Source organism: Anolis carolinensis, chromosome 2, assembly GCF_035594765.1.
Source record: "Anolis carolinensis isolate JA03-04 chromosome 2, rAnoCar3.1.pri, whole genome shotgun sequence".
NCBI lineage: Eukaryota > Metazoa > Chordata > Lepidosauria > Squamata > Dactyloidae > Anolis > Anolis carolinensis.
The window spans coordinates 30,347,703-30,374,432 of record NC_085842.1 but is presented as its reverse complement, the minus strand read 5'-3'; the positions used below and the strand labels follow the sequence as shown (position 1 = coordinate 30,374,432).

The following is a 26,730-nucleotide window of genomic DNA, read 5'->3' as shown; positions in this document are numbered from 1 at the left end:
CATGATTATTGATACCTTGCTGAATACTTCTGCCACGAAGCTACAGAAGCCCTCTATTTCGGCCTAGAACTGTTTTATCTCCTTGTTTTTAACATGTGATGTATGTATTGATTGTATGACTGCTTTTCATGTTTGATTTTACAATGTGTAATTTGTCACTGTTTTTATTATTGTTGTGAGCCGCCCCGAGTCCCCTCGGGGAGATGGGGCGGGATATAAGAATAAATTTATTATTATTATTTATTATTAAAAATGTAAACAAAAAACGGTCGAAAATTCACTTCTGATTTTGAAAATAATGACATACTTATATTTTAGACTGCATGGAGGAGGTGACCCTGAAACATATTTCCATTTTTTGAGGCAAGTACAGTGTTCCCTCACTACTTCGTGGTTCACTTTTTGCGTATTGGCTGTTTCACGGTTTTTCAATAAACTATAAAAGACTATTATAAATCATAAAAAATACAATTTACAGCCTAAGGAAGGGAGGAAGGAGAAGCTGAAGGGAGCCCAAGCGGCAACGGAAGGAGAAGGAGGTGATTTATCAGCACATGATTGGTTGATAAAGACTTAAAATAGTGTATAACTACTAAATAATGTATAAATATTAAAATAAATATAGCGTCCCTACTTTGCGGATTTTCACTTATTGTGGGTGGTCCTGGAACCTAACCCCAGCAATAAGTGAGGGAACACTGTACATGTTTCAATTCAGGATTTTTGGAGATCAGAAAAACAATCCATGGAAGTCAGACTGGGTGGAAAAAATAGCTCTGGAGGGCTGCATGCATGATGGGTGACATGACAATAAGTAACAGTCAGAAAGGTCTCACAGTAACGCAAGTAAGATCAACAAGCTCAGGCCAAACCTTCTTGTCTGAACGCTCTAGGATGTTGCGCGTCTTCTCCTTGTCCTTGCGTTTCACACGCTCTGCGAAGGCATCCCGCTCTTCCAAGTCCTGCAATCGCTCTCGCTCGCTCCGATCCCACTCATCCTCTTCTTCTTCCTCTTTCATGGTGGATGCAGCCTGTTTCCTGCAGCACAAAATAAAAAACGGGGCTTGTCACTTGCTCCTCACCCAAACCCAATCTCTCTGAAAGTGATGGAGGCTCACCGTTCCCTGTCTTCTCTGGTGTCCTCGTCAGAGTCTTTGTCATCGTCCTCTTCTTTCTGGCGCTGCCTCAGGTGTTTGTGCCGCTTCCGCTGTTTGCCTTCGGGGCCCCGTGGAGGATGCTGACGCTTGGAGCCACGGGCTGCTTTTGCCTCACCAGGCTCTTCCTCATCACTGTCCTCCAGCAGAGTGTAAGAGCGGTTCTTCTGTTGCAAGGCCAAGGCCTCCTGCTCTGCTGCTCTGGCTGGGCGCTCCCGTGGTGCCTGGCGGGGAATCTGCCCAGAAGGAGGCGAAGAAGAGGAAGCACCTCAGTTTTCACATATGGGCAAGAATCGTTATTGTAAGTTTTAAAAGTAGTAGTCATGTTAGGCTCTTGAAGCAGAAAAAGGAGGAAGGGGAGGGTTGTACAAATATTTGGTATCTATAGCAGAGTAGAGTCCAGCATAGTCAGTGCTATATATGAGCTTATGGTAGGAAACAGAAGAGAAAATATGCAGGATACTCTGGTAACTTTTTTTAAAGGTAAAAAGGGCAAATAAACAAAAGAAAATCACCTAATTTTGGTAGAAGAGTCCCCAATTCTGACTCTCAAGCCAGTGTGAAAGGCATCTTGACAAGCCTCATGGTACTCCCATCTCAAACAAAAAGCATTGAATGTTTGCCAATATCTACTGTAAACCACCCTGAGTCACCACAGGGAGATAGGGCAGGATATAAATAAACTTTTATTATTATTTCAATGCTTGCTATAGACAACCTTTGGTGCATTTACCCAGTAAATACAATGCAGTCTGAGAACCCTTTAACTGCTGTGGAATGGAAGGAGTTGTAGTTTGGTGAGGCACTACCACTCTTTGGCAGAGGAGGTGAAAGACCTTATAAAATGACAGTTCCCAGGGTTTGATAGCATTGAGCCTGTTGAAAATAGCAACCTACCTCTTTGGTGTGGGAGGGGTTAAAGACATGTGATTATACTGAGCATGTTCAGACTCAAGACTCCATTTTGTAGTCAGTCTGTTCTACACCTCATTGGAGGTGGAAGTCTGCTTACCACCTTATTGGAGATAGATGTGTCTGCTGAACACCTCAGATGTTTTTGACTTCAATAGAGAACTATGACTTTTGGACTTTTATACAGTACAATTATACCTAAAGACTATGGACTATTGATTAAGTATGATACCCTGTGTTCTCAATACCGAGAAACTACATCCTATCTGTAATAAAAAATGTGTTTGTATGGTGAATTAATACAATATGTTTGTGAGTAAACAAGATATTTCATTTTTCAAAGACCTTTTTATCTCTGAGATAAACTATAACATTTTAAACTAAAAGATTTCAAGGGAGTGTATATCTTTTAGGCAACTGCAGTTAGCATTACAACTGCAACTGCAATTTCAGCTTCAAAGAAACAACCATCCTCTGCTAACCAAATATATTTTATAGTGGCATGTCAATAATAATAATAATAATAATAATAATAATAATAAACATGTTATTTCTATCCTGCCACCATCTCCCAAAAGGGACTCCAGGTGGCTTACAAAGCACTCGTAATGTAACAGTACATACAGTGCAATAAATACAGATACATCAATATCAAAGGAAAACATTCACATCATCAATGTATAACAATACCACAGTAAAATCAATCAACCCTAAAATACACATCAATAAAATGTTATGGTAATTATAGACGTAAAATTATTAACCAACCAACCAGTCAAAATCAATGGGTCTTGGCAGTTTTAAAGACATGGTTCTTCAGTTTTACAGCTGAGTTACCTGTGTGGCATTACATGAATGCTTATGAGTATCACTTGTTCAAAGGGTTGACTTCTAACAAGGTCAGGCTTTTCTTGACTAGTGGTTTTCAAACGCTGGTCTCCACATGTTCACGGAGATTCACATTTGTCAAAGGGATGTGACATCATTTTTACCTTTTCAATAAGGTTATGATTGCCATTGATTTCCAAAGGGATATGTGCCCAAAGACTGGGTGCAGTTATTTTCAATAGATTATGAGATTTCCAATAGAGCCCTGGCAGGTCAAACTGCATGCAGCTCCTGCCTCTTCTCCCCGCCCCTTTTCCCCCAAGCCCCGCCCCTTTTAGAGTGATTGACGTGCTCCTTTCCCAATGGCTCACCCGCTCCCATAGCTGCTGGGCGAACGCGCGGGCGGAGGGGTCGCTCAGGCGGAGGGTCTCGGTCTCTTCGAGGCGGGCGAGGAGGTCATCGGGAGTGCGGCTGCGGGTAGCCAGGCCCACCATGAAGGCCACCACATGCCGCTCGCTGAGTCCCAGCAAAGTATGCAGCTGCCCGGAGACCCAGCGCTCCAGCTCCCCCGCCATTGCTTCCGTCGCCTCACTAACAGCGCTTCCGGGCACGTGAGTCCGCCAACCAATCCGCGCTACCGGATTCAGCCACTGTGGCGACGGGTCGTTGAGAGGGACAGTACAGTGCCTTAGCTTCTGGGATGGTCCTCCTCAATGAGTAGGTCGCCGGTTGTCATGACAACTGCTTATGGAGCGCTGAGATTGGCAGTAGAGAGAGAGAGAGGCGTTTAAAATGCCCAGCCAGAGAGCCCTGAGGCCTCACTTTGGTCTTATTTATTTATTACAGCATTTCTATCCTGCCCTTCTCACGCCCAAAGGGGGGGCTCAGGGCGGTCTTTGGACTTCATCTCCCAGAATCCCTGATAATTGGCCAAGGCAGCTGAGGCTTCTGGGAGTTGGAGTCCAAAACACCGGGAGGGCCCAATTTGGCCCATGCCTACCCTATCGTATTCAGCAATTCACATGATTGCTGAACAATTTCAACAGAAAGGAGGAAACCATGAAAATGAACAAAATTTGGCTACCAGTATTTTTTTAAAACAACCTCTAAAATCAGGACAGTAAATAAAGAACAACACTTAGAAAACGGGAATTACAAACAGAAAACAACCAGGGCCAGCTAACACCTCCCAACAAAGGATTCCAAAGGCAAGAAGCAACCAGGCCTTGAAGCTGCAAGGCTATTTAATGCTAATCAAGTTGACCAGTTGGAACATTCACACTTGTGTTGCATGAGCAAACCAGCCCCGGGTCCTTGGGATGTCTAGTTTACCTGGGCCAGGTCACTGCTCACTGAAGTCTCCTTTTTTCTCTTTTTCTCTCTCTGGTGCCTGCCAGAGCACTAACCCAATGAAAGGCAAAGAGCACTCCTTAGATGCCTTCCCATCGCCTTCCTCTGAAGGTTTATATGATGTGCCATGGGTAGATTACTCCTGCCCATGACTTACTGGGAAGCCTGGCTTGTTAAAGCTACTTTGGAAAACTATGTCTCTTATGTATATAATTTGCCCTAAACACTCCATGTTTTTCCCTATGTGTTCCTATTTTGCCTATATGTTGTGTTGACGTAATGTTTTATGCTCCTGAGATCCCCATTCCTTTCCTTTGGGGGAAACTGTGTTCCTGAACCCGAAGATGTCTTGCATCCCACACAATTGTATAGCCTGGGAGAAAGAAACTAAGCTGGGAATTTCCTCATCAAGTTCCCAGTTTCACCTATATTTTTCAACTTTACCTGGACATTGCAACACAATACTTCTATTCAGGCGGGGGAAATCATCTCCCTTGTCCTTGGGGAAAGAGCAATTTCACCACCCTGCGTCTTTGATGAATGGGACAGCTCGCATCGGAATGAATCTGAATGTCTACAACCAAACCCCAACCTCTGTCATTTTGCTTGATTATGTCAGAATGTGATGTTTTGTTTTTCTGGGATCTGGGACTGCCAGATCAGCCCTCTTAATGGGTCAGATCATGTCCATCCCATTAAGACAATAGCATTCCTGGGTAGGGCCAGAGATGCCCTCAATCACTTTGTTATTTTTCCTGTTCAGTATTTATTTATTTACAGCATTTATATTCCGCCCTTCTCACCCCGAAGGGGACTCAGGGCGGATCACATTGCACACATAAAGGCAAACATTCAATGCCATGACACAGAACAGAGACAGAGACAAGACGCAGGCACCGGGCTGGCCTCGAACTCATGACCTCTTGGTCAGAGTGATTTGTTGATATGTTGCAGCTGGCTTGCTTTCAAACTTGCGCCACAGCCCGGTCCAGTAAAAGGAATCTCATTTATCGACACTTAATCATCTCTTGTCCCAGCCCATTCTAGCCAGTGTGCCAAGCCCCTCTCTGTGACTGGTCAGTATTAGAGGCTTGGTTGCAGCCTGTGCCAGCTTGTGTATAAAACGGGCTGTGAAACTGTATTCTTTATGCTATCTACTTTGTGAATGAATCACTAGCTAGTGTCTTATCTGCAGATAATAAAATCTTCCTTGGCTGAAAATCACCTCTCCTTGCTTACTGGCTAATTTCAATTGGGCCTAATCTGTATGTTCACCACAGCAGAGACTCACTCAAAATGGGCAGCTCAGGCTGATCACTTGCCTGGGTTTCTGCCAACAGGCTTCTCCCTGGTCTCACTGCCAGGGGTTGCCTCCTAAAATGGGGCCAGCACTTGCTTCCAACAGACAGGAGTTCTTTCTCCTACCCTGGACTTTCCACAGATATATAAACTCCACTTGCCTAGTTTCCAACAGACCTCACAACCTCTGAGGATGCTCACCATAGATGTGGGCGAAACATCAGGAGAGAATGCTTCTGGAACAGGGGTCCCCAAACTAAGGCCTCCGATATCATTTACCTGGCCCCTGCCCTCAGTTTTATAATATAATATATTGTATATACATATAATATTGATAATATTATTATAATGTAATACAATATAACACTATTCATAATACCATATAATAATATTAATTATATATTCTATATTACATATAATATTACTAATAATATTACAGTACAGTGGTATAGTTCAATATAGTAATATATATTGCTAATATTGTCCTATGCTAATAATACAATATATTGTATGCACATATAATTTGTAAGCCACTCTGAGTCCCCTTTGGGGTGAGAAGGGTGTGATACACATGTAGTAAATAAATGCAGTAAATAAATAAATAATAAATAAATACATTTTAGACTTAGGCTCGCCCAAAGTCTGAAATGACTTGAAGGCACACAACAACAACAATAACAACAACAACAATCCTAACTAACTTGACTATCTCATTGGCCAGAAGCAGGAGCACACTTCCCATTGAAATCCTGATAAATGTATGTTGGGTTAAAATTGTTTTTATTTTTAAATATTGTATTGTTCTTTCATTGTTCTTGTTGTTGTTGTTTTTGCACTACAAATAAGACATGTGCAGTGTGCATCGAAATCAGTTTGTATTTTTTTTTTCAAATGATAATCCGGCCCCTCAACAGTCTGAAGGATTGTGGACCGGCCCTCGGATTAAAAAGTTTGAGGACCCCTGTTCTGGAACATGGCCATACAGCCTGGAAAACTCACAGAAACCCAGTGATTCCGGCCTGTGAGGAGCACAAGGGAAGTAATTTTCCTGTTGTTCTGTTCCCAGTTATCCACAATTCAAAGGAAATTTGTTATCTTAAATCGCCTTTTAACAAACAAGACAACAGAGGAGCACTAGTTCAACGTGCAACATCATTCTGGTTTATTGTTAATAACAACAACAACAACAGCAATAATAATTACATATAAAAAACACTGATGGAAATGGCTGGACACAGCTGCTTCAGCCCTCGGCCCACATACACTGATCTTTGCAAATGTCCTTTCCTCCTCAGAGGAACAGATGGTCTCCGTCTTCAGTCATTCACTCGCTCATCCATGGGCGCCTGGCATAGCTGATCCCACAGTGCAAAATAAATGGGGAAATGATAATAAAAATGATGCACAATGACAAGATAAATTAGCAAGGAAGAGAAAGAGAGAAGGAACAGGTAATCTGCCTCGTTCCTTCCCACCCGTGCCTCTTACTTCCACTCGTTCCTACTTCCCATCCTCTCATTCCACAATCCATTCAACATCTGCTCATAACACCATTTTCGGCTCTCATACGTGCAGAAGTAATCCATTCTCCCATTCCATATTTTTCCTGTACACGAGTTGTGTGCCATATCTCCAACCTGAGCGCTTATATGGGGAATGTCCACTCAAGAATTTAGAGACACTACCCATTCAAGGTGGCCGATTGTTAAAAAATTGCATTGTCAGTTGCACAGAATGATCCCAGGAGTACCATAAATACTTCTGTATAAGTCAACCTCATGTATAAGTCGAGAACAGGTTTTTGATATGAACCATAGATAAGTCGAGAGTCATTCTGTGGAGTGGGGAAAGCACCACACCGCTTTGGGCTCCTGCCATTTTCCCACATAATATTCAAAAATGACAGTAAAAGTGCTTCCTTTCAGTTCTCCTCTGAAGACACCTTCTTGTCTTTCACCTGTTTAAATGGCTAATGATGTGGAGCCCTAACGTGCTTATGTTTCAAGCCAACCAAAGCTACTGATAATGCGTAAGGAAACTGGCACACAAAATGCACCACGTGGCCTTTGCCTCCCTGTTCATCTTAGCATATGTCATTATTGCCTTCATTGGACAGATATGAGTGCCACATTGAGAAACAAACATCAAAAGCAACCATACTTGGTTCATTTGTCTGCATCCAGTCAGATGAGCCAAGGAATTTGGAGAATTGCCCCCGTTTCCGTCACTCAGTCTATCTGCCCCGCACTGATGAAAGGATATCTTATCTGAGATTTCCCAAAATGTTGTCCTCGGGTTTTGAAAGTTGTCAACACAGTCATTCCTCCACATTTGCAGTCTTGACTTTTGCGGATTTGATTCTTCACAAATTTTATTTGAAATGTTTTCTCTAGGAATCTCTAGGCCTTCCAGTTTGAGCCTGTGGTCAATATCCTCCAGTCATGCTGGAAGACCTAGAGATTTCTAGAAAGCACACCTCTCTAAGAAACTCTAGGTCCTCCAGTGCCAGCTTCCACCAGAAGTTGACCACAGAGTAATGCTGGAAGACCTAAAAACTCCTGAGGTGGTCTCTCAGTAAAAAAATAAAATAAAATAGCAATTTCTTTATTCACGGTTTTTCACTATAATAGAAAATTATAAGATGTCTATGCCCTACACCACTGGAGAAATTATACTGTTTAGCCAGTATTACACCACCTGACATCCATTGGGAAGTAGCAGCCAGTAATGAAAGGACCAAAGCATTGACATCTCCGGCCCATCATCTGTTCGGATACAAGCCAGCAAGCCAATGCCTTAAACCAAGAAATAGTTTTCTAAGATCTACAGAGATACTTGCAGGAACACCTCAGCAAGCAAGAGTCCAAAAGTGGCAGGCTAAAACCCGAAATCTCAATCTGTGGCTGATACCAGATGGGAAACTCCCCACTGGGCACACAGAAGACTGGGTGATTTGGAAGGCGATGAACAGACTGCGTTCTGGCACCATGAGGTGCAGAGCCAATCTTAAGAAATAGGGCTACCAAATGGAGTCTACAACATGCGAGTGTGGAGAAGAGCAAACCGCAGACCACCTATTCCAATGCAGTCTGAGCCTTGCCACAAGCACAATGGAGGACCTTCTTACAGCAATACCAGAGGCACTCCAAATGGCTAGTTTCTGGGCAAAGAAAATTTAGTATAATACCAAGTTTTTAACTTTGTGTTTTTAATGCATTATAACTGTATTCTCAATTTGCTTCTGACATGATAAATAAATACTATAATGGAGGCGCTGTGTCCCTAACCCCTGCAAATGTGAACGGCTGGCTGAATTTTGAAACTGATTGTTCTTCATTCCACCATTTCTGGAAAGCCAGTCTTAGTTCGGCTTTGACACACTTCAAAATACTATGCAGTGAAGAATGGCAAGTAACTCATCAGGATTTATATATATATAAACACCTATATGTCAAAATATCACTTCATTTTCTAACAGTCCGCCAGGTGCTATTCATCCAATCTCGTGCCATTTGGTCATCATCCAATCGCACATGAAATCTCAACCCTGAACAGGAAACAGACATGATTAAAACAGATAGTTGTCCTTTCCTCTGGCACCTGCTTTGTGGATCATCTCCACATGCTCCTGCCTCCCCTTTTTATACTTCCAAAAACATGTCTGGCTGTCACTAACACAACTATCTCTGCCTTAAAAAAAAACAAAAAAAAAGAAGGCAGGATAAACAGTCCCAAATGGCGACTAGCTCTACCCACATGCAGAGAGAGCTGTTTCCCATTTTCCCCAGTTCCATGCTTTAATACCAAGTGCTCCTATTTTAAGAATACCCAGAGACCCTCCCTGTTTTGCCCAGTCGCATGCCTACTCACAGCTCTTGCTTTAAGAACTAGAACCAAACTGGTCTGCCTTTCTCCAGAATGGCTCAGAGCAATGGCTGGACTTCAATGCCCAGAAGTCTCAGCTGTTTTGACCACAGATCAGGGATTGTGGGAGCTGAAGTCCAAAACACTTGAAAGACCAGAGTTTGGGAAACACTGATTTAGAGACCGAGGCCCCTTCAGATTATCTATCAAATCAGATAATCCACATTATCTGATTTGAACTGGATTATCTGAGTCTACACTGCCATATAATCCAGTTCATATCAGATAATCTGGATTTTATATGGCAGTTCCTGACAGAGGAAGAGCGAGAACAATCGGAAGTCCCTCGTCCCTCCTCCATACTTTTATGCCACATGCAAGCTAAGTGTTTCTCTTAATGCTAAAGACCCCGCTACATCTACTATCCCTTCACTCATATGGCCGCTATTAGAAATGTTTTTACTTCACTCTCTTTAAACCTCTGATATTCCCATATTCTTTGCCAAAAAAGAAAAAAAGATCTGGGCATTACAGAAAGTCACTCAGCCCAATGGGAGTATCAAATGTGATTTAGATGATAGCAGGAAGAAAAAGATATAACAACATTAGCCCTTGTTTGAAAAAGCCAACTCCAGAAAGTTCAGTGCTTCTCCCTGCTGGTGGTAAAAAGGTATATTTTTAAGCTGCTGTTGGCACCGGACTCTGTGTTGGCTGGCAGTGTGTAGGGACAGGAAAAGGAGTCCCTGGATCAAACCCGTGTGGCCGAGAGCCCCTCTCTACCATTGGGAGCAGGCAGCATCTCCTAGGGTTATGTTGCAGTCTCTATTCAAGATAGTCTTGGGGAGTGGGGTGTCTCTGAGGTCCTGTTTTCAGTGCCAGAGTCATCAGAAGTGAAAAATACCAAACAGGGAAAGGTATTTTCAGAATTGTTGCTCTCATCACAAAGGAATAAATGCATCCAGAGCCCTAGGGCAGGATTCCTCAGTCTTTCTTGGTCCCTGCTTCTTTCCATGGGGTTTGCAGTCACTGGAAGATGGAATCAAATTAAGGTCCAATTGAAGAATTCAGAATGAAGATTGATGTGTGAGCCACCCTTCCCAGCGACGGAGGAAGATGCACAGGGCTACCGCCGACAGGATTCATCTGGAAAGAGGAAGAACATTTTTTTTTCATGAGAAACTGCAAGTCACTTCTGGTGTGAGAGAATTGGCCGTCTGCAAGGAAGTTGCCCAGATGTTTTTGATGTTTTTACCATCCTTCTGGGAGGCTTATCTCATGTCCCTGCATGGAGATGGAGCTGATAGAGCATTCATGCTCTCCACGGATTGGATTCGAGCCGGCAACCCAACCCTCAGGTCAGCAGTCCTGCTGGCACAAGGATTTAACCCACTGCGCCACCGGGGGCTCCAGGAAGAACACTAGAATCATAGTTGGAAGAGACCACATGGGCCATCCAGTCCAACTCCATTCTGCCATGCAAGAAAAGCACAATAAAAGCACCTTTGACAGATGGCCATCCAGTCTCTGTTTAAAAGCTTCCAAAGAAGAAGACAACACACGCTCCATGGCAGAAGAATTTCACTGTCAAACAGCTTAGATGGTCAGGAAGTTCTTCCTAATGTTTAGGTGGAATCTCCTTTCCTATAATTTGAACCCATTGCTCCAAGTCCTAGTCTGTGTAGGGCACAACCTACATGCCACAAAACCCAGACAGAACCAAGGGCTCTTGTAGTATTCAAAGAGGGCCACTAGATGGAGCGTCAATATGAATTTTTTTAAAGAGCCCCGTTTAAAATAATTCTATTCTGTTTACCATTCAAATTCTGGAATTCTTGGAAGAATCACTCTACACATGTATACAACATTTGTATTTTCTAGGTCCTCCAGTGTTATTCTATGGCATGTTTCCACTAGAGCCTGCCACACCTGAACCCTAACATATCGGAGGGAGCAAAAAACCCAAATCATGGCTAAAGATGCTTCTCCATATGTGTCTGTGTCTTATATGTAGGACAATACCTAAAATCCCGAACAGTCTACTCTGGTAAGGAGAAGTTCTGATAATGTTTCAGTTCTTTTTACGAACTGACTTACAAGGCTTTTTTTCTCTATCCATTACACTATGTAACAAAATTTGAAACATTTTCTGTTCCTGGGTTGAAAGTGTTATTCCCGTTTAATTGTGCAGTACTTACTTTGATAAGGTAAAGGTAAAGGTTTTCCCTGACGTTAAGTCCGACTCTGGGGGTTGGTGCTCATCTCCATTTCTAAGCCGAAGAGCCGTCGTTGTCCGTAGACACTTCCAAGGTCATGTGGCCGGCATGACTGCATGGAGTGCCGTTACCTTCCCGCTGGAGCGGTACCTGATCTACTGACATTTGCATGTTTTTGAACTGCTAGGTTGGCAGGAGCTGGAGCTAACAGCGGCCGCTCAAGTCGCTCCCGGGATTTGAACCTGGGACCTTTCGGTCTGCAAGTTCAGCAGCTCAGCAATTTAACGCACTTCACCACCGGGGCGCCTACTTACTTTGATAGTAGTTGTTATACTCCAGAAACTTTGTTTTGTGGCTGATACAAACTATGTTGAATTGGTTAGGACTTTATGGTATATTCACTGAAAAACTATAGCAAAATGTGCTGAAAGATGTCCCACAAAAACAAAGTTTTTGAAGTTAAATAAATTTTTCCCATGTTTTTAGAACAGAGCCATTTAGGAAATGACATTTATAACCCAGGAACAAAATCATGTTACATAGTGTTATCAGCAAAATAACTTGCTTCCCCTGATCTGTGATTGCTGTGATTACCTGAACTTGCTATGATATTAGGATGTGTTACAGTGTTTGAAGAGCCCCGGTGGTGAAGTGCGTTAAAGCACTGAGCTGCTGAACTTGCAGACCGAAAGGCCCCAGGTTCAAACCCCAGGAGCGACGTGAGCGGCAGCTGTTAGCTCCAGCTCCTGCCAACCTAGCAGTTTGAAAACATGCCAATGTGAGTAGATCAATAGGTACCGCTCCGGTGGGAAGGTAACGGCGCTCCATGCAGTCATGCCGGCCACATGACCTTTGAGGTGTCTACGGACAATGCCGGCTCTTCGGCTTAGAAATGGAGATGAGCACCACACCCCAGAGTCAGACATGACTGGACTTAACATCAGGGGAAACCTTTACCTTTTTACAGTGTTTTTATGGCCAACTGCAGTGTGGGCATCTCCACAGGCTTCCAAACACTCACCCACAATGAGGGGCTTGGTCCTCAGCAGCCCTGGGAGGCCACGATGAAGCAGCAGCAGATCCTCTTCTTCCTCTTCCTCATCCCCATGGGTATTGGTGCAGGTCAGGGAGTCTGACTCCTCAGGAGGCCCAAACTCCTCCAACAGCGAGCCCTCCGATGGATATTGGAAGGTCCTCTCCAGTTGATTCTCACTGAATGAAATCTTAAGCTGCAAGAAAGAAGTGATAAATGGTTAGAGACCAAGACCCTTGCCAAGTCCATCATACTTCCAAGGCATGCAAGATTGGGTTACTGGACCACTTTCACACTCAATCATGAGTAGGCAAGGTACAGCTCTCTAGGTATTGTTGGGACTGCAATTTAATAAAAATAATAATGGTAATGGTAATGATGATGATAATGATGATAACAACAACAACAACAACAACTGTTGGGTTGCTGTGAGTTTTCTGGGCTGTATGGCCATGTTCCAGAAGCATTCTCTCCTGATGTTTTGCCCACATCTGTGGTAGGCATCCTCAGAGGTAGTGAGGTCCTCTGAGGATGCCTGCCTCACAACCTCAGAGGGTGCCTACCATAGATGTGGGTGAGATATCAGGAGAGAATGCTTCTGGAACATGGCCATACAGCCCGGAAAACTCACAGCAACCTAATGATTCCGGCCATGAAAGCCTCTGACAACACAATAATAATAGTTCTTATTTATTTATTACCCACTTCTCCTTTCAGCTTGAGTCAGGAAATAACATAGTCAAATACATCTATAAATGCACATACTAAAACATACTTAAAATACAACCATAAAAGCACATACTGTATTAAAATACATGAAACAAAAGTTCAAACACAATAAACATAGAATGTGATTGTAAAATTCATAAACACTCTCTGGGTCAGCCTGCCAGAAGAGATGGGTCTTCAATTGTGTTTTAAATTCTGGCAGCTTAAATTATTTTTATACCCTGCCCCATCTCCCTGAGGGGACTCGGGACGGCTTACATGGGGCCAAGCCCAGGCAATAAACAATATAAAACTCAACAATAAAAACAAATCATAAACAGATAAAATCACATATACCAATACACAATAACCATACTTTGATAAAATCCTGAGATTACTAGTTATGCTGCCATGAGAGTTTTGCAGTCTATGGTTGGATGTACACTGCCATGATATAATCCACCTTCTGTATTCAGATTATCTGCTTTGAACTGGATTATATGAGTCTACACTGCTCATCCTGTTCTTTCCTCTCCCTGCTTACTACGTCTGTACTTTGAATTCAGTTTGCAGCAATTGCGGAAAACGTTGAGGACAAAGGGGGAAGTGGGAGGAAGAGGAAATTAGGACATTTTAAAAGCAGCTGGGAAAGAGGGATGAGAGAGGTTTAATTGGGACTCTCTGCCAAATCAGGGCAGTTGGAGCGTATGACTGTATAGCACATATATGTCTTGATTTCCATTGAGACAACTTCTTGTTTTCCGATTCTCTGAAGGACACTGGTGCTTGACACTTCTATAAAGAAAGCATCAGATGACCATAGAAGCATCCACTCAGAAGCAGAATTGCTACACATTCATCACTTTGATGGATTGTTGGAATTGTGTGAGACAGAAAAGAAGCCTCGGGTCAGTAAGAGAGCACATGCTTTGCATGCGGAAGGACTCACATAAATGAAATTGGCACAGAGGTGGGAATTGGGTGGTCCTCCAGAGTTGTTGAACTGCAACTCTAGCATTCCTCACCATTGCTGACATTGAGTGATGCTGATAGGAAGTGTAGTTCAGAGTTCCCATGCTGGAATTGAGATGCCCTTCTCTATGCCAGGCACCTTGGAGAAATGCTGCCAGTCAGAATAGACAGCAGCACTGGGTTTTAGACCAGCCTGACCTGGCACATGGAAATTTACTTTAGCTTTCTCCCTCTCTCTATAAATATGGAGTTTGTTCATATTGTGATGTTGAAGGCTTTCATGGCTGGAATCACTGGGTTGCTGTGAGTTTTCCAAGCTGTATGGCCATGTTCCAGAAGCATTCGCTACTAATATTTTGCCCGCATCTATGGCAGGCATCCCCAGAGGCTGTGAGGTCTGTTGGAAACTAGTCAAGTGGGGTTTATATATCTCTGGAAGGTCCAGGGAGGGAGAAAGAACTTTGAGGCAAGTGTGAATATTGCAACTGTCCACCTTGAATAGCACTGAGTAGCCTTGCAGCTTCAAAGCCTGGCTACTTCCTGCCTGGGGGAATCCTCATGCAATATAAATTTTTAGGATTTCCAAGCAACGACAAATTATAGATTGTATTCAGGCATTTTGATGAACTGCCCTTGAGACGTCTCAAAGTCAAGATGGGAAAACATCTGTCCAGTTGGACTATAATTTCCCATCTATACTGCCATATAATGGAATTTGAAGCTGCATAATGCAGCTCAACAGCTGCATGTTGCTGTTGAGAGACTTCAATATAGAGGTATGCTTATTGACTTCAGTGAGTACAAGTATACTAAAAGACTATGGACTATTGATTAAGAATACCCTCTCTGTGTACTCAACACAGAGAGAAGCTACATCCTATCTGTACTTCAGTAAGAAATGTGTCTATATGGTGAATTAATACAAGTGTTTATGAGTAAACAAGATACATTATTTTTCAAAGAAGGCTTTGTATTTTTATCTCTGAGTGCATACTTTAAACCAGGGGTTCTCAAACTGTTTGGGCCTCCAATTCCCAGAATTCTGGACCATTGATCAATCTCGATAGGGCTTCTGGGAGTTGGAGGCCCAAGCAGCTGGAGCGCCACAGTTTGAGGATGCCTGCTTTAAACTAAGAGCTTTGAAGGGAGGGTGTATCTTTTAGTCAATTACAGCTGCAAAGAAACAACCATCCTCTGCTAATCAAATATATTTTTGTAGTGGCATGTCTTCTTTATCCTTGGCAGTTTAAAGTCATGGTTCTTCAGTTTAACAACTGAGTTACCTGTGTGCCATTACACGAATGCTTGTGAATATCACTTGTTCAAAGAGTTGACTTCTAACAAGGTCATGCTTTTCTTGAGTAGTGGTTTTTAAAAGGTGATCTCCACATATTCATGGAAATTCACATGGGCACTGGGTGTGCCCATAGACTGGGTGTAGCTATTTTCCAAATAGGGAAGGGTTATACCCCTGTGATGGTTTTTTTTTGGCAGCATGTGCCTCTGTTCAGGAGATTCCACCTCACTTTCTGTCCCTGTGAGAATTGGATTTTGAAAAATGTGGGTTGTAGAAACAAGGAGCGGTGATAAAGCTTCATTGGAGACATTTTTGCCCCATGATAATTCTTTCAGAAGTGGATTTCCCTTCCAAGGGGTAGATTTCTCTCACTTTCTGTTGTCTCACCCCTGTTCTTAATTATGAGTCGTTTACAAGTCAGATGTTTGTAACTCAGGCATTGCCTGTACAGTATTCCCTCACTACTTCACGGTTCACTTTTTGCGGATTCGTTGTTTTGCGGTTTTTAATAAACTCTAAAAGACTATTATAAATCATGAAAAATTACAATTTACAGCCTAAGGAAGGGACGAAGGAGAAGCCAAAGGGAGAGAAAATGAGCCCAAGCGACAACAGGAGGAGAAGAGGGTGATTTATCAACACACAATTGGTTGATAAAGACTTAAAATAGTGTATAACTACTAAAATAATGTATAAATATTAAAATAAATATAGTGTCCCTACTTCGCAGATTTTCACTTATTGCGGGTGGTCCTGGAACCAAACCCCAGCAATAAGTGAGGGAGCACTGTATTTAGTTTCAACAGCCTAAGTCACTTCGCTGTTGCCTGCCACCTTTGCCTCAACATCACTGGACTCAGGGAGGAAGCTGCAACGGGACGGAGATAAACCTCGGAGGAAATGAGATTAAAACTGCTCCACATTCATCCCCGCAGAGAGTTAGAGAGAGACCATTCTCAAGGGCAGATGATCTCCTGGCACCATCACCTTGACGTGCGGCACAGCAAAGTGGTCAGAAATAGCCTGCAAGAAGATGGGGGCTGAATGCTTGGTCTCAGAGCGAAAAGGAGTCAATACTCCTGCATTTTCTATAGCCACAGCCCAGACATTCCTCCAGAGGAGAGCCAGTGAGCCCAACAATGACGCCTCTTTATCACTGGTGTCAGCAGCAAACATCATGTGCCCACATGGCTTTGCTTCTAGCATCGGTTCAAGACATTTCTCTTTGTTTCCACACTAAAGTATTAGTCATTGATTCACCAAGTGAAGCTGTCTTGGTATTTTAAATATTTTTACTCATTCTTTTCTTGGTGTTTTGTTCATACTGTGCTTGAAATTTGTATCTAAATGTATAGATTTATACACTGCTGTACATTTAAAGGGTGCATCAACACTGTACAATTAATGCAGCTTGACACAGCTGTGCTTCAATATTATGGGATTGTGGGAGTTGTAGTTTTACAAGGTCTTTAGCCTTCTCTGCTAAATAGAATAATAGAATCAAAGAACTGGAAGAATGTGGGCCATCCAGTCCAACCCCCCGTAAAATCGCATTCAAAGCACCCTTGACAGATGGCCATTCAGCCTCTGCTTAAAAGACTCCAAAAAAGGAGCCTCCACTACACTCCGGGGCAGGGAGTTCCACTGCTGAACACTCTCACAGTTAGGAAGGTCTTTCTAATGTTCAAGTGTAATCTCCTTTACTGTAGTTTGAAGCCATTGTTCCGCATCCTAGTCTCCAGGGCAGCAGAAAACAAGCTTGCTCCCTCCTCTCTATGATTTCCCCGCCCATATTTATACATGGCCCTCATCATGTCTCCTCTCAGCCTTCTCTTCTGCAGGCTAAACATGCCCAGCTCTTTAAGCCGCTCCTTATAGGGCTTGTTCTCCAGACCCTTGATCATTTTGTAATCCTCCTCAAAACACATTCCAACCTGAGTGTTGGTGTTTCACCAAATTACAACATACATACACATGAGCTCTCAAAGTGCCTAACAGTGTGTGTGTATCATTGAACCATATATTATATGAATTCCCAACAGTTACATTTTAAAATAAACAGAATAAGAATCACCTCTGCAGCTTTGGCTCCCACAATTCCATTGCATTGAGTTAAAGTGGTATCAAAGTGCATTAATTCAACAATGTAGGTCACTTTAAGACTTAAATATACAGTGGATTCTAAATATTATAAATAAATGAATATGCAGGAATTTTTCTCCTGGTTGTGCTGGCTCAGAAACCCTGGGAGCTGTAATATATTTTAGAAATATCTCTGCCAAACTCTTGATGGAAGATAGCAGTGACTGCCAAGAAAATGTGTAATCTATAGGCAAAAGGAAAAAAAAAGAAAGTAGGATCTGGCACGGAAACTAGTGAGACATTAAAGATTAGGTAAGATAGCAGCAATGGACGCACAGCCTAGCTATACAAAGATTACGCCATACATAAGGTGTGTCACTAACATCTGGTAAGAGTCGGTACAGTTACTGTAGCATTGAGAAAGACTCTTGTCGAGCTAGGGGTGCAGCTACACTGTAGAATTAATGCACTTTGACACCACTTTAATTGCCATGGGCTCAATGCTATAGAATTCTAGGAGATGTAGTTTAGTGAGGCACCTGCACTCTCTGGCGGAAAAAGCTAAAGACCTTTGCAAAATGTCAGAGCATTGCTATCCACTACACCCCACCCCAATGCAGCTTTAAGGAACCAGTTCTCCAGCGGAGTCTGACCTCTATTTGCAGCTAAAACCAGTTTAGAATAATTAGGCAGAATGAGACAGTGGCCTCAGGCAGCAAATACTAGGCAATAAAAAGGGGGAGGAAATTGATGTTTAATTATGATTTCATTTTATGCCTGTGGGATTTCCTGCCCCAAGTGACAAAACAGATAACTGTATACTCTGAACTGGGTGTGCCTTATATGTTTCAGGTAGCAATTTTACATCTACACTGTAAAATTAATGCAGTTGGACACCACTTTAACTGCCGTAGCACACTGCTTTGGGAGCCTGGGATCTGTAGTTTGTTACGTTCCATCACTCTGACAGAGAAGGCTAAAAGCGTTGTAAACCCAGAACTCCTGGGATTCAACAGTATTGAGTAATGGCAATTAGTGGTGTCAAACTGCATTAACACTACCGTGTGGATGCTCCTGATGTCTTTTCAGCCAGCTCTGCTTGCATTTGGGAATTCTTCCCAGTCTCTAGAGCTAAAGTTTAGCCACACAGGGGGTCTTTGGGATTATTTCCTTCCCAAGCGGTTCCCATGGGAATTAATCCAAGCTAATCTCAATTAACCGAAGTCTATTAATGACCCAAAGTAGAGGTGGGGGTGGAACAGAGTGCTCTCATCCAGGGCTACCCCATACTACAGCCTGCACGTTACGTTGGCTGCGGTGTGCTTTTTGCATTACTCGTCTCTCTGTTACAATAGCTTTATCTGCGGAAATGGGACAATCAGAACTCTTACGCAGCAGGATGTTGCGTTACAGGCTGCAGAAGGTCTGCCAAGTCAAGATGCCTCCAGGAACGGAATAGCAAGTGTAAAGGGTAGTAACGCCAGGGTGGTAATAGTGGTTTGAGCGTTGCACTAGGGGCAGCTTGACACAGACCTAGAATTTTAGAGTTGGAGGAGACCACCAAGGCCATAGAGTCCATTCCCAATCTGCCATGCAGGAATAGGTAAAGGTAAAGGTTTCCCCCTGACATTAAGTCTAGTCGTGTCCGACTCTGGGGGGTGGTGCTCATCTCCATTTCTAAGCCGAAGAGCTGGTGTTCTCCGTAGACGCCTCCAAGGTCATGACTGCATGGAGCGCTGTTACCTTTCCGCCGGAGCGGTACCTATTGATCTACTCACATTTGCATGTTTTCGAACTGCTAGGTTGGCAGGGCTAATAGCGGGAGCTCACCCGCTCCCCGGATTCAAACCGCCGAACCTTCAGTCAGCAAGTTCAGCAGCTCAGTGGTTTAACAACTCATACTTAAGAACGGGGGTGAGAAAACAGGAAGAAGAGAAATCACCCCCTCGGAAGGGAAAATCACTCCTGAAAGATTTATCATGGAGAAAAGATGTCTCCTCTGAAGCTTTATCGCAATCCTTGTTTCCACAACAAACCATTTTTTTTTCAAAATCCAGTTATCACAGGGACAGAAAGTGAGGTGAAATCTTCTGAACAGGGGCACAGACAGCAAAACATATACAGTAGAGTCTCACTCATATACAGAGTGAATGTTGCAAGGCCTTGAAGTTGCAAGAGTTTGCAATGCTAATCAAGGTGATTAATTGCAACATTCACACTTGCCTCCAACAGACAAGAGTCCTTTCTTCCACCCTGAACATACCACAGATATATAAACCCTACTTGCCTAGTTTCCAGTAGACTTCACAACCTCTGAGGATGCCTGCCATAGATGTGGGCAAAACATCAGGAGATAATGCTTCTGGAACATGGCCATACAGCCCGGAAAAGCAACCCAGTGATTCCAGCCATGAAAGCCTTTGACAACACACAGAACCTATCTTGTTCATAACTTGGGGGCTGCCTGTATTTACATGGTCCCAAAGTCGCACTTTGCTCCAGATTCTTGGGAAGAATTCGGAGTAACCCAAGACTTCTGTTAATGCAGTTCATGGGCATGGTAACTAGCCGTAAACCCGAATCACCTCCATGTGTAATTTAATTGCCAATTTACAAAGCCTAGGATTCCATAGAATGGAGCCATGACAGTTAAAGTGGTATCCAAGTGCCCATGTTGAAATTTACAGAAAGGGTATGTGCAATTTGTTGTTATTAATTGCAGTGTAGGTACAATAACAAAGTTATGTGGGAATTAGATTTTATCTGGAAAATACTCAATTTCCCTGTGCTGTAGCTACACTGTAGAATTATAGCAGCTTGATACCACATTAACTGGCATGGCTCAATGGTATTTAATCATGGAAATTATAGTTTTCCAAGGCCTTTACTTTTCCCTGCCAAAGTGTGCTGGTGCCACACTAAACTACAATTCCAGGATCCCATAGTGCTGAGCCATAGCAGTTCAAGTGGTGCCAAACTGCATTAATTCTATTGGGTAGATCTAACCTCAATGTATCACACAGCAGTTAAATACATAGGAGCATGAGCTGTTCTAAAAACAGCAAGATTTTGGCAATCCTAAAAGGCTGAATTGGGCGGAGGAGATGACGTGAGAAATGGGTTAACTCCTTTCCCTGCAATCCATGGCTTCAGTCACTGGATGCCTGTGGCTGCTTTGACTTAGAGCAAAAAAGTGTCACATCTAATTTGTCCCAGAGTTTCATGGCTGAATAGGGATTAGAGAAAGAGCCAAAGTATTACACCGGCCTCGTAAGAGCAGTAAAATAGTAGTGTTGTCTGACAAAACGGGCTCTCTGGCCCATAAATGCTTGTGTCACTTTTCAAAACGAAGTGAATCACTGGGGAAAAAGTTACGTTTTGAGTGCAATTGTAACCCATCCTTGTTACATTGAAGTCAGGGGTGTCATACTCATTTTCATTGAGGGCCCCATTATGCCTATGGCTGCCTTCAAAGGACATAGAATTTGTGGATATAAAGGGCCAACTATTTTTTTTTTACATAGTGTTTGGTGCTCTTTAGCTTGTACCCAATTTGCGTCCTCAGGTGTTATTGAACAACAACTCCCAACCTGGACACAGCATATTATTTGAGAAGACAGAAATGCTGGATCACTCTAACAACCACCATGTCAGATTACACAGAGAAGCCACTGAAATCCACAGGCATGTGGACAATTTCAACAGAAAGGAGGAAACAATGAAAATGGACAAAAGCTTGCTATCAGTATTTTAAAAAAAGCTCTAAAATCTGGACAGTAAATAAAGAGCAACGCTCAGGAAAAAGGGGAATTCCAGACAAGAAATAATCAGGGCCAGCTAACACCTCCCAACAAATGATTTCCCCAGGCACGAAGCAGACAGGCTTTGAAGCTGTAAGGCTATTCAATGCTAATCAAGGCGGCCAGTTGCAACATTCACACTTGCCTCAAACAGGCAAGAGTTCTTTATCCCATCTTGGGCATTCCACAGATATATAACTTGCCTAGTTTCCAACAAACCTCAAAACCTCTGAGGATGCCTGCCATAGAGGTGGGCGAAACGTCAGGAGAGAATGCTCTGGAACATGGCCATACACCCCGGAAAAATCACAGCAACCCAGTGATTCTGGCCATGAAAGCCTTTGACAACACAACTCCCATCACCTTTGATTATTTGCCATGCGGACTGGGGATAATGGGAATTGCAACCCAGCAGCACTTGTGGCTCCCAGGGAGAGGTAAAAGGACATTTTTAGGTCAGACATCATATCCACAAGCCTTGTATAGAAATCCTAACCCAACTCAAACAAAACAAAGTGCAGCCTTGCAGATGTGACTGTATCACAACTCCCATCTGCTTTAGTCATGATGTCTAAGGAGGAAGAATAACAGGAGTTGTAGCCCAGAATCAGTGCTATGGAATGGTGGGAGATTTAGTTTGGTGAGGCAGAAGCATATTTTGCGGCTGCGGTGGTGCAATGGGTTAAACCCTTGTGCCGGCTGAACTGCTGACCTGAAGGTTGGCAGTTCGAATCCTTGAGACGGAGTGAGTTCCTGACTGTCAGCCCTAGTTTCTCATGCAAGGACATGAGAGAAGCCTCCCAACACAGTTGTTCTCAACCTGGAGTCCCCAGATGATTTTGGCCTTCAACTCCCAGAAATCCTAACAGCTGATAAAATGGCTGGGATTTCTGGGAGTTGTAGGCCAAAACAATCTGGGGACCCCAGGTTGAGGGCCACTGTTCTAACAGGATGGTAACACACCTGGGCGTCCCCTTGGGCAACATCTCTGTAAAGGGCCGATTCTCTCACACCAGAAGCGACTTGCAGTATGTTCTCAATTCGCTTCTGACATGATTAAAAAATATTTTTGTAAAAGAAGCTAACGACTGTAAAACTTAAGGTCTTATTATTTCAGAGCACTGGGCCATGACAGTTAAAGTTGTATCAAACTGTGTTAATTCTACAGTGTAGATGTACCCTTAGACTGCAAAACTCTCATAACCAGTGAGAATGGTGGGAATTGCAGACCTAGAGAGCTGTGAGTTTTACAAAGTCGTCGGCCTTCTCTGTCAAAGAGGGCTGTTACCTAACCACATAGAATCATAGAATAGAGTTGGAAGAAACCACATGGGTAATCTAGTCCAACCCCTTTCCATGCGGGAATACACAATCAAAGCACCCCTGACAGATGGCCATCCAGCCTCTGTTTACAAATGGAAACACTGAGGATTCCATAGATTTGGGCCATGGCAGTGAAAGTGATATTTATTTATTATTTATTAGCGACATTTATATCCTGCCCTTCTCACCCCGAAGGGGACTCAGGGTGGCTTACAAGTTCTATATAAATACAATATATTATATTATTAATATAGCACAATATAAGCACAATATAAGCATTATATATTATTATACAGTAGAGTCTCACTTATCCAACACTCGCTTATCCCACGTTCTGGATTATCCAACGCATTTTTGTAGTCAATGTTTTCAATACATCATGATATTTTGGTGCTAAATTTGTAAATACAGTAATTACTACATAGCATTATTTCCCCTATTTCCACCCGCCCCTTGCCACAGTTGTGAGTGTGAGAAGCAGAGGTTGTCTCAAGACTTGGCAATGCAGCATCTTGAGCAACAGCTGCCTGGATTCCTGCCCTCTGTCAAAGCTGTTTTTTGGCCTTTTTTAGGAGGCTGAGCGGGTGACTCAGACCTGGCGCATTCCTTAGGGAGGCAGGACTTTGGGTGAGGCCCTGGCAGCTGCGGAGGAGAGGGAAGAAACTCAGGAGACGGAGGAGGAGGAGGGAAAGGCAAAGAGATGCTGGCATCAGAAGACCATGAGCCAGATGTGAAACACGACAGGGAGAAAGGGAGGCAGGCTTTTTAACTCTGTTATTTTGCCTTTCCAAAAAAGTCTTGGAAAAGTTATGTGTTTTGGACTGTAACTGACCCTGAAATAAAAAAGATACTTTTTGCCAACCTCAAAGCCCATATACCTGCTGCCTTCTACCTGGGCTGCACCTACAGTGTAGAATGAATACAGTTTCACTGCCATGGCTCAATACAGTAGGCTCTTAGGGTGCTTCTACGCCAGGCATGAGCCAACTTGGGTCCTCCAGGTGTTTTGGACTTCAACTCCAACAATTCCTAACAGCCAGCAGGCTGTTAGGAATTGTGTGAGTTGAAGTCCAAAATACCTGGAGGTCCCAAGTTTGCCCATGCCTGTTCTGCACTGTAGAATGAATGCAGTTTGACACCACTTTCACTGCTATGGCTCAGTGCAACGGAACACTTGGATTTGTACTTTGTGAGGCAACAAAATCAGAGAGGGCTAAAGAACTTGTAAAACTACAGCTTCTGTGATCCCACAGCATGGGCCCATGGTGGTTAAAATGCTGCCAAATTGCATTCATTCTACAGCGTAGATGCACCTTCAATTAACTGGAACTGAAACACTTGAACTCTCAAGCAAGTGGCAAAAAAGAAATTGAAGAAACAATATGTTAAATATAAAAAGCTGTTTTTATAATACAGTAAAATGGCGTTACATTAAATTAAGCTTGCCTTTATTTGCTTTTAGTTACTGTAGTTCGATACTGATGTCAATACAGGGTTTATGGTATGTTACAATGTGGTGTATAGGATTAGATACTCAGGCAGAAAAAATGAAATGCAAAAGTACAGAATGCGGGATGCCTGGCTTGACAGCAGTATGTGTGAAAACGATCTTGGAGTCCTCAGGGGGAATAAGTTGAACATGAGCCAACAATATCATGTGGTGGTTAAAAAAACCAATGGGATTTTGGCCTGCATGTCTAGGTCCAGGGAGGTCATGCTACCCTCTATTCTGCCTTGGTCAGGCCACACCTGGAATCACACTGTGTCCAATTCTGGGCACCACAATTTTAGGAAGGCGTTGACAAGCTGGAATGTGTCCAAAGGAGGGTGACTAAAATAATTAAGGGTCTGGAGAACAAGTCCTATGAGGAGCGGCTTAAAGAGCTGGGCATGTTTAGCCTGCAGAAGAGAAGGCTGAGAGGAAACATGATGAGGGCCATGTATCAAGATGTGAGGGGAAGTCATAGGGAGGAGTGAGCAAGCTTGTTTTCTGCTGACTTGGAGACTAGGACATGGAACAATGGCTTCAAACTACAGGAAAGGAGATTCCACCTGAACATTAGGAAGAACTTCCTAACTGTGAGAGCTGTTCAGCAGTGGAACTCTCTGCCCCGGAGTGTGGAAGAGTCTCCTTCCTTGGAGGCTTTTAAGCAGAGGCTGGATGGCCATCTGTCGGGGGTGCTTTGAATGTGATTTTCTTGGGGGTTGGACTGGATGGCCCACGATTTTTCTTCCAGTTCTATTATTCTATTTGGCAGAGAAGGCTAGATTTTGTAAAACTACAACTCCCACAATCCCATAGTATTGAAGCACAGTTGTGTCAAACTGCATTAATTGTACCATGTAGACAGATGGCCATCCAGCCTCTGCTTAAAAGCCTCCAAAGAAGGAACCTCCACCACACTCCAGGGCAGAGAGTTCCACTGCTGAACAGCTCTGACAGTTAGGAAGTTCTTCCTAATGTTCCAGCTTCCTATGTGGGGACATGAGAAAAGCCTCCAAAAGGATGGTAAAACATCTGGGCGTCTTCTGGGCAATATCCTTCCAGACAGCCAATTCTCTCACACCAGAAGCGACTTGCAGTTTCTTAAGTCGCTGCTGACACACACACACACAAAGCCTGGCAGGGTTATTGTGAGTACAATAAAAGGATCAAGAGTACTATTCCGCACAACTGTTTATATTAGGCACTAGCTGTGCCCGGCCACGCGTTGCTGTGGTGAAGCTTGGGACCTCCAGATATTTTGGACTTCAATTCCCACAATTCCTAACAGCCTGGTCTATATAATCTCACACACACACACACACACACATATATATATATATATATATATGTGTGTGTGTGTGTGTGTGTGTGTGTGTGTGTGTATATGTTTGCCTGCCTATCTGTCTTTCCCACCAAGTTCCACCCTGCCTCCCAGTATAAGAATGGAGAAGTTCTGTTCCTTCTTCCATCTTTTGTTTAAGCAGGCAGACAAGCAAGCAAGTAAGCAAGCAAGCAGGCCTTCCTCTCTCTTGGCACCTATTCTGTGCAATTCTTTGCCAAGGGAATTTCTCTTGGCCACTTCCCTAACATCTTTCTGCTTGTAAGAATGGCATTTCTGTTTTTACAAAAGCCTTAGCTGGCAGCCAGCATGGCTAATAATACCATCATGATTGTAAATTGTGGAAGGCTAGTTATTTGACTTGTTCTAAGGCGGTGTTCTCTTATTACTTTTGTTGTAACTTCTTTTTACTGCTCTATATTTTTGTTTGTTTTGTTTTGGTTTTTTTGGCTCTAGCGGCTCTGGTATTACTAATTAAACACAGGCTGGGTCCTATTCTTTTAATGGTGTAATTTTTATTTGACCAAAATGCCTGGCTCTACTTGATGTTATTGAAGATTAGGTTTGATCTGAACTATTCTTTGTACTAGTCTTTCTAAAAGGCCTAATTTATTTTAAAAAGCCAGATCTCATCTGATCTTAAAAGCTAAGTAGTATCAGCCCTGGTTAATACTTGGATGAGAGGCCACCACCAATTGATAACAGGTGCTGTGGGTTCTATTTCAGAGGAAAGAATTGGCAAAACCACTTCTGACTTAATAAAACCCTATCACATTAATAACATTATTATAAATCAACAGGTGATACATACAGCAGACTCTCAGGACCCTTCTATACTGCCATATAATCCAGATTATCAAAGTAGATAATCCACATTATCTGCTTTGAACTGGATTATATGAGTCTACACTGCCAGATAATCCAGTTCAAAGCAGATAATCTGGATTTTATATGGCAGGCAGTGTAGAAGGGGTCTCCTATGCCACTTTCAGTTCCACATAGGTGGTCCTCCTAAGAAGCTTCCACATATAATAAAAAATCAGTTAAATATAGTTTATAAAAGGCCTCAA

The 26,730-nt window shown here is 43.0% G+C and overlaps 2 protein-coding genes across 4 annotated transcripts in view; both read right to left on the bottom strand.

Annotated features, from left to right (window-relative positions):
• dhx16 (DEAH-box helicase 16) overlaps nucleotides 1–3,512 on the bottom strand; it is a 32,348-nt gene extending 28,836 nt beyond the window's left edge. For 2 of the 3 annotated variants that reach the window (XR_010002492.1, XR_001730026.2), the window contains exons 1-3: nucleotides 3,266–3,512; nucleotides 1,119–1,390; nucleotides 873–1,038 (exon numbers count right to left, since the gene is read on the bottom strand). Coding sequence is in view for 1 of the 3 variants with exons in the window: in XM_008105610.3 (XP_008103817.1) it covers nucleotides 873–1,038; nucleotides 1,119–1,390; nucleotides 3,266–3,469 (642 nt within the window). In the remaining 2 variants the exon portion in view is untranslated. The remainder of the gene's footprint in view (nucleotides 1–872; nucleotides 1,039–1,118; nucleotides 1,391–3,265) is intronic. The other variant, XM_008105610.3, reaches the window with a different exon arrangement.
• Nucleotides 3,513–6,681: 3,169 nt separating this feature from the next.
• ppp1r18 (protein phosphatase 1 regulatory subunit 18) overlaps nucleotides 6,682–26,730 on the bottom strand; it is a 74,347-nt gene continuing 54,298 nt past the window's right edge. The window contains 2 exon segments of the mRNA XM_062969581.1: nucleotides 6,682–10,550; nucleotides 12,642–12,849. Coding sequence (XP_062825651.1) covers nucleotides 10,531–10,550; nucleotides 12,642–12,849 — 228 coding nt within the window. The 3' untranslated portion in view covers nucleotides 6,682–10,530.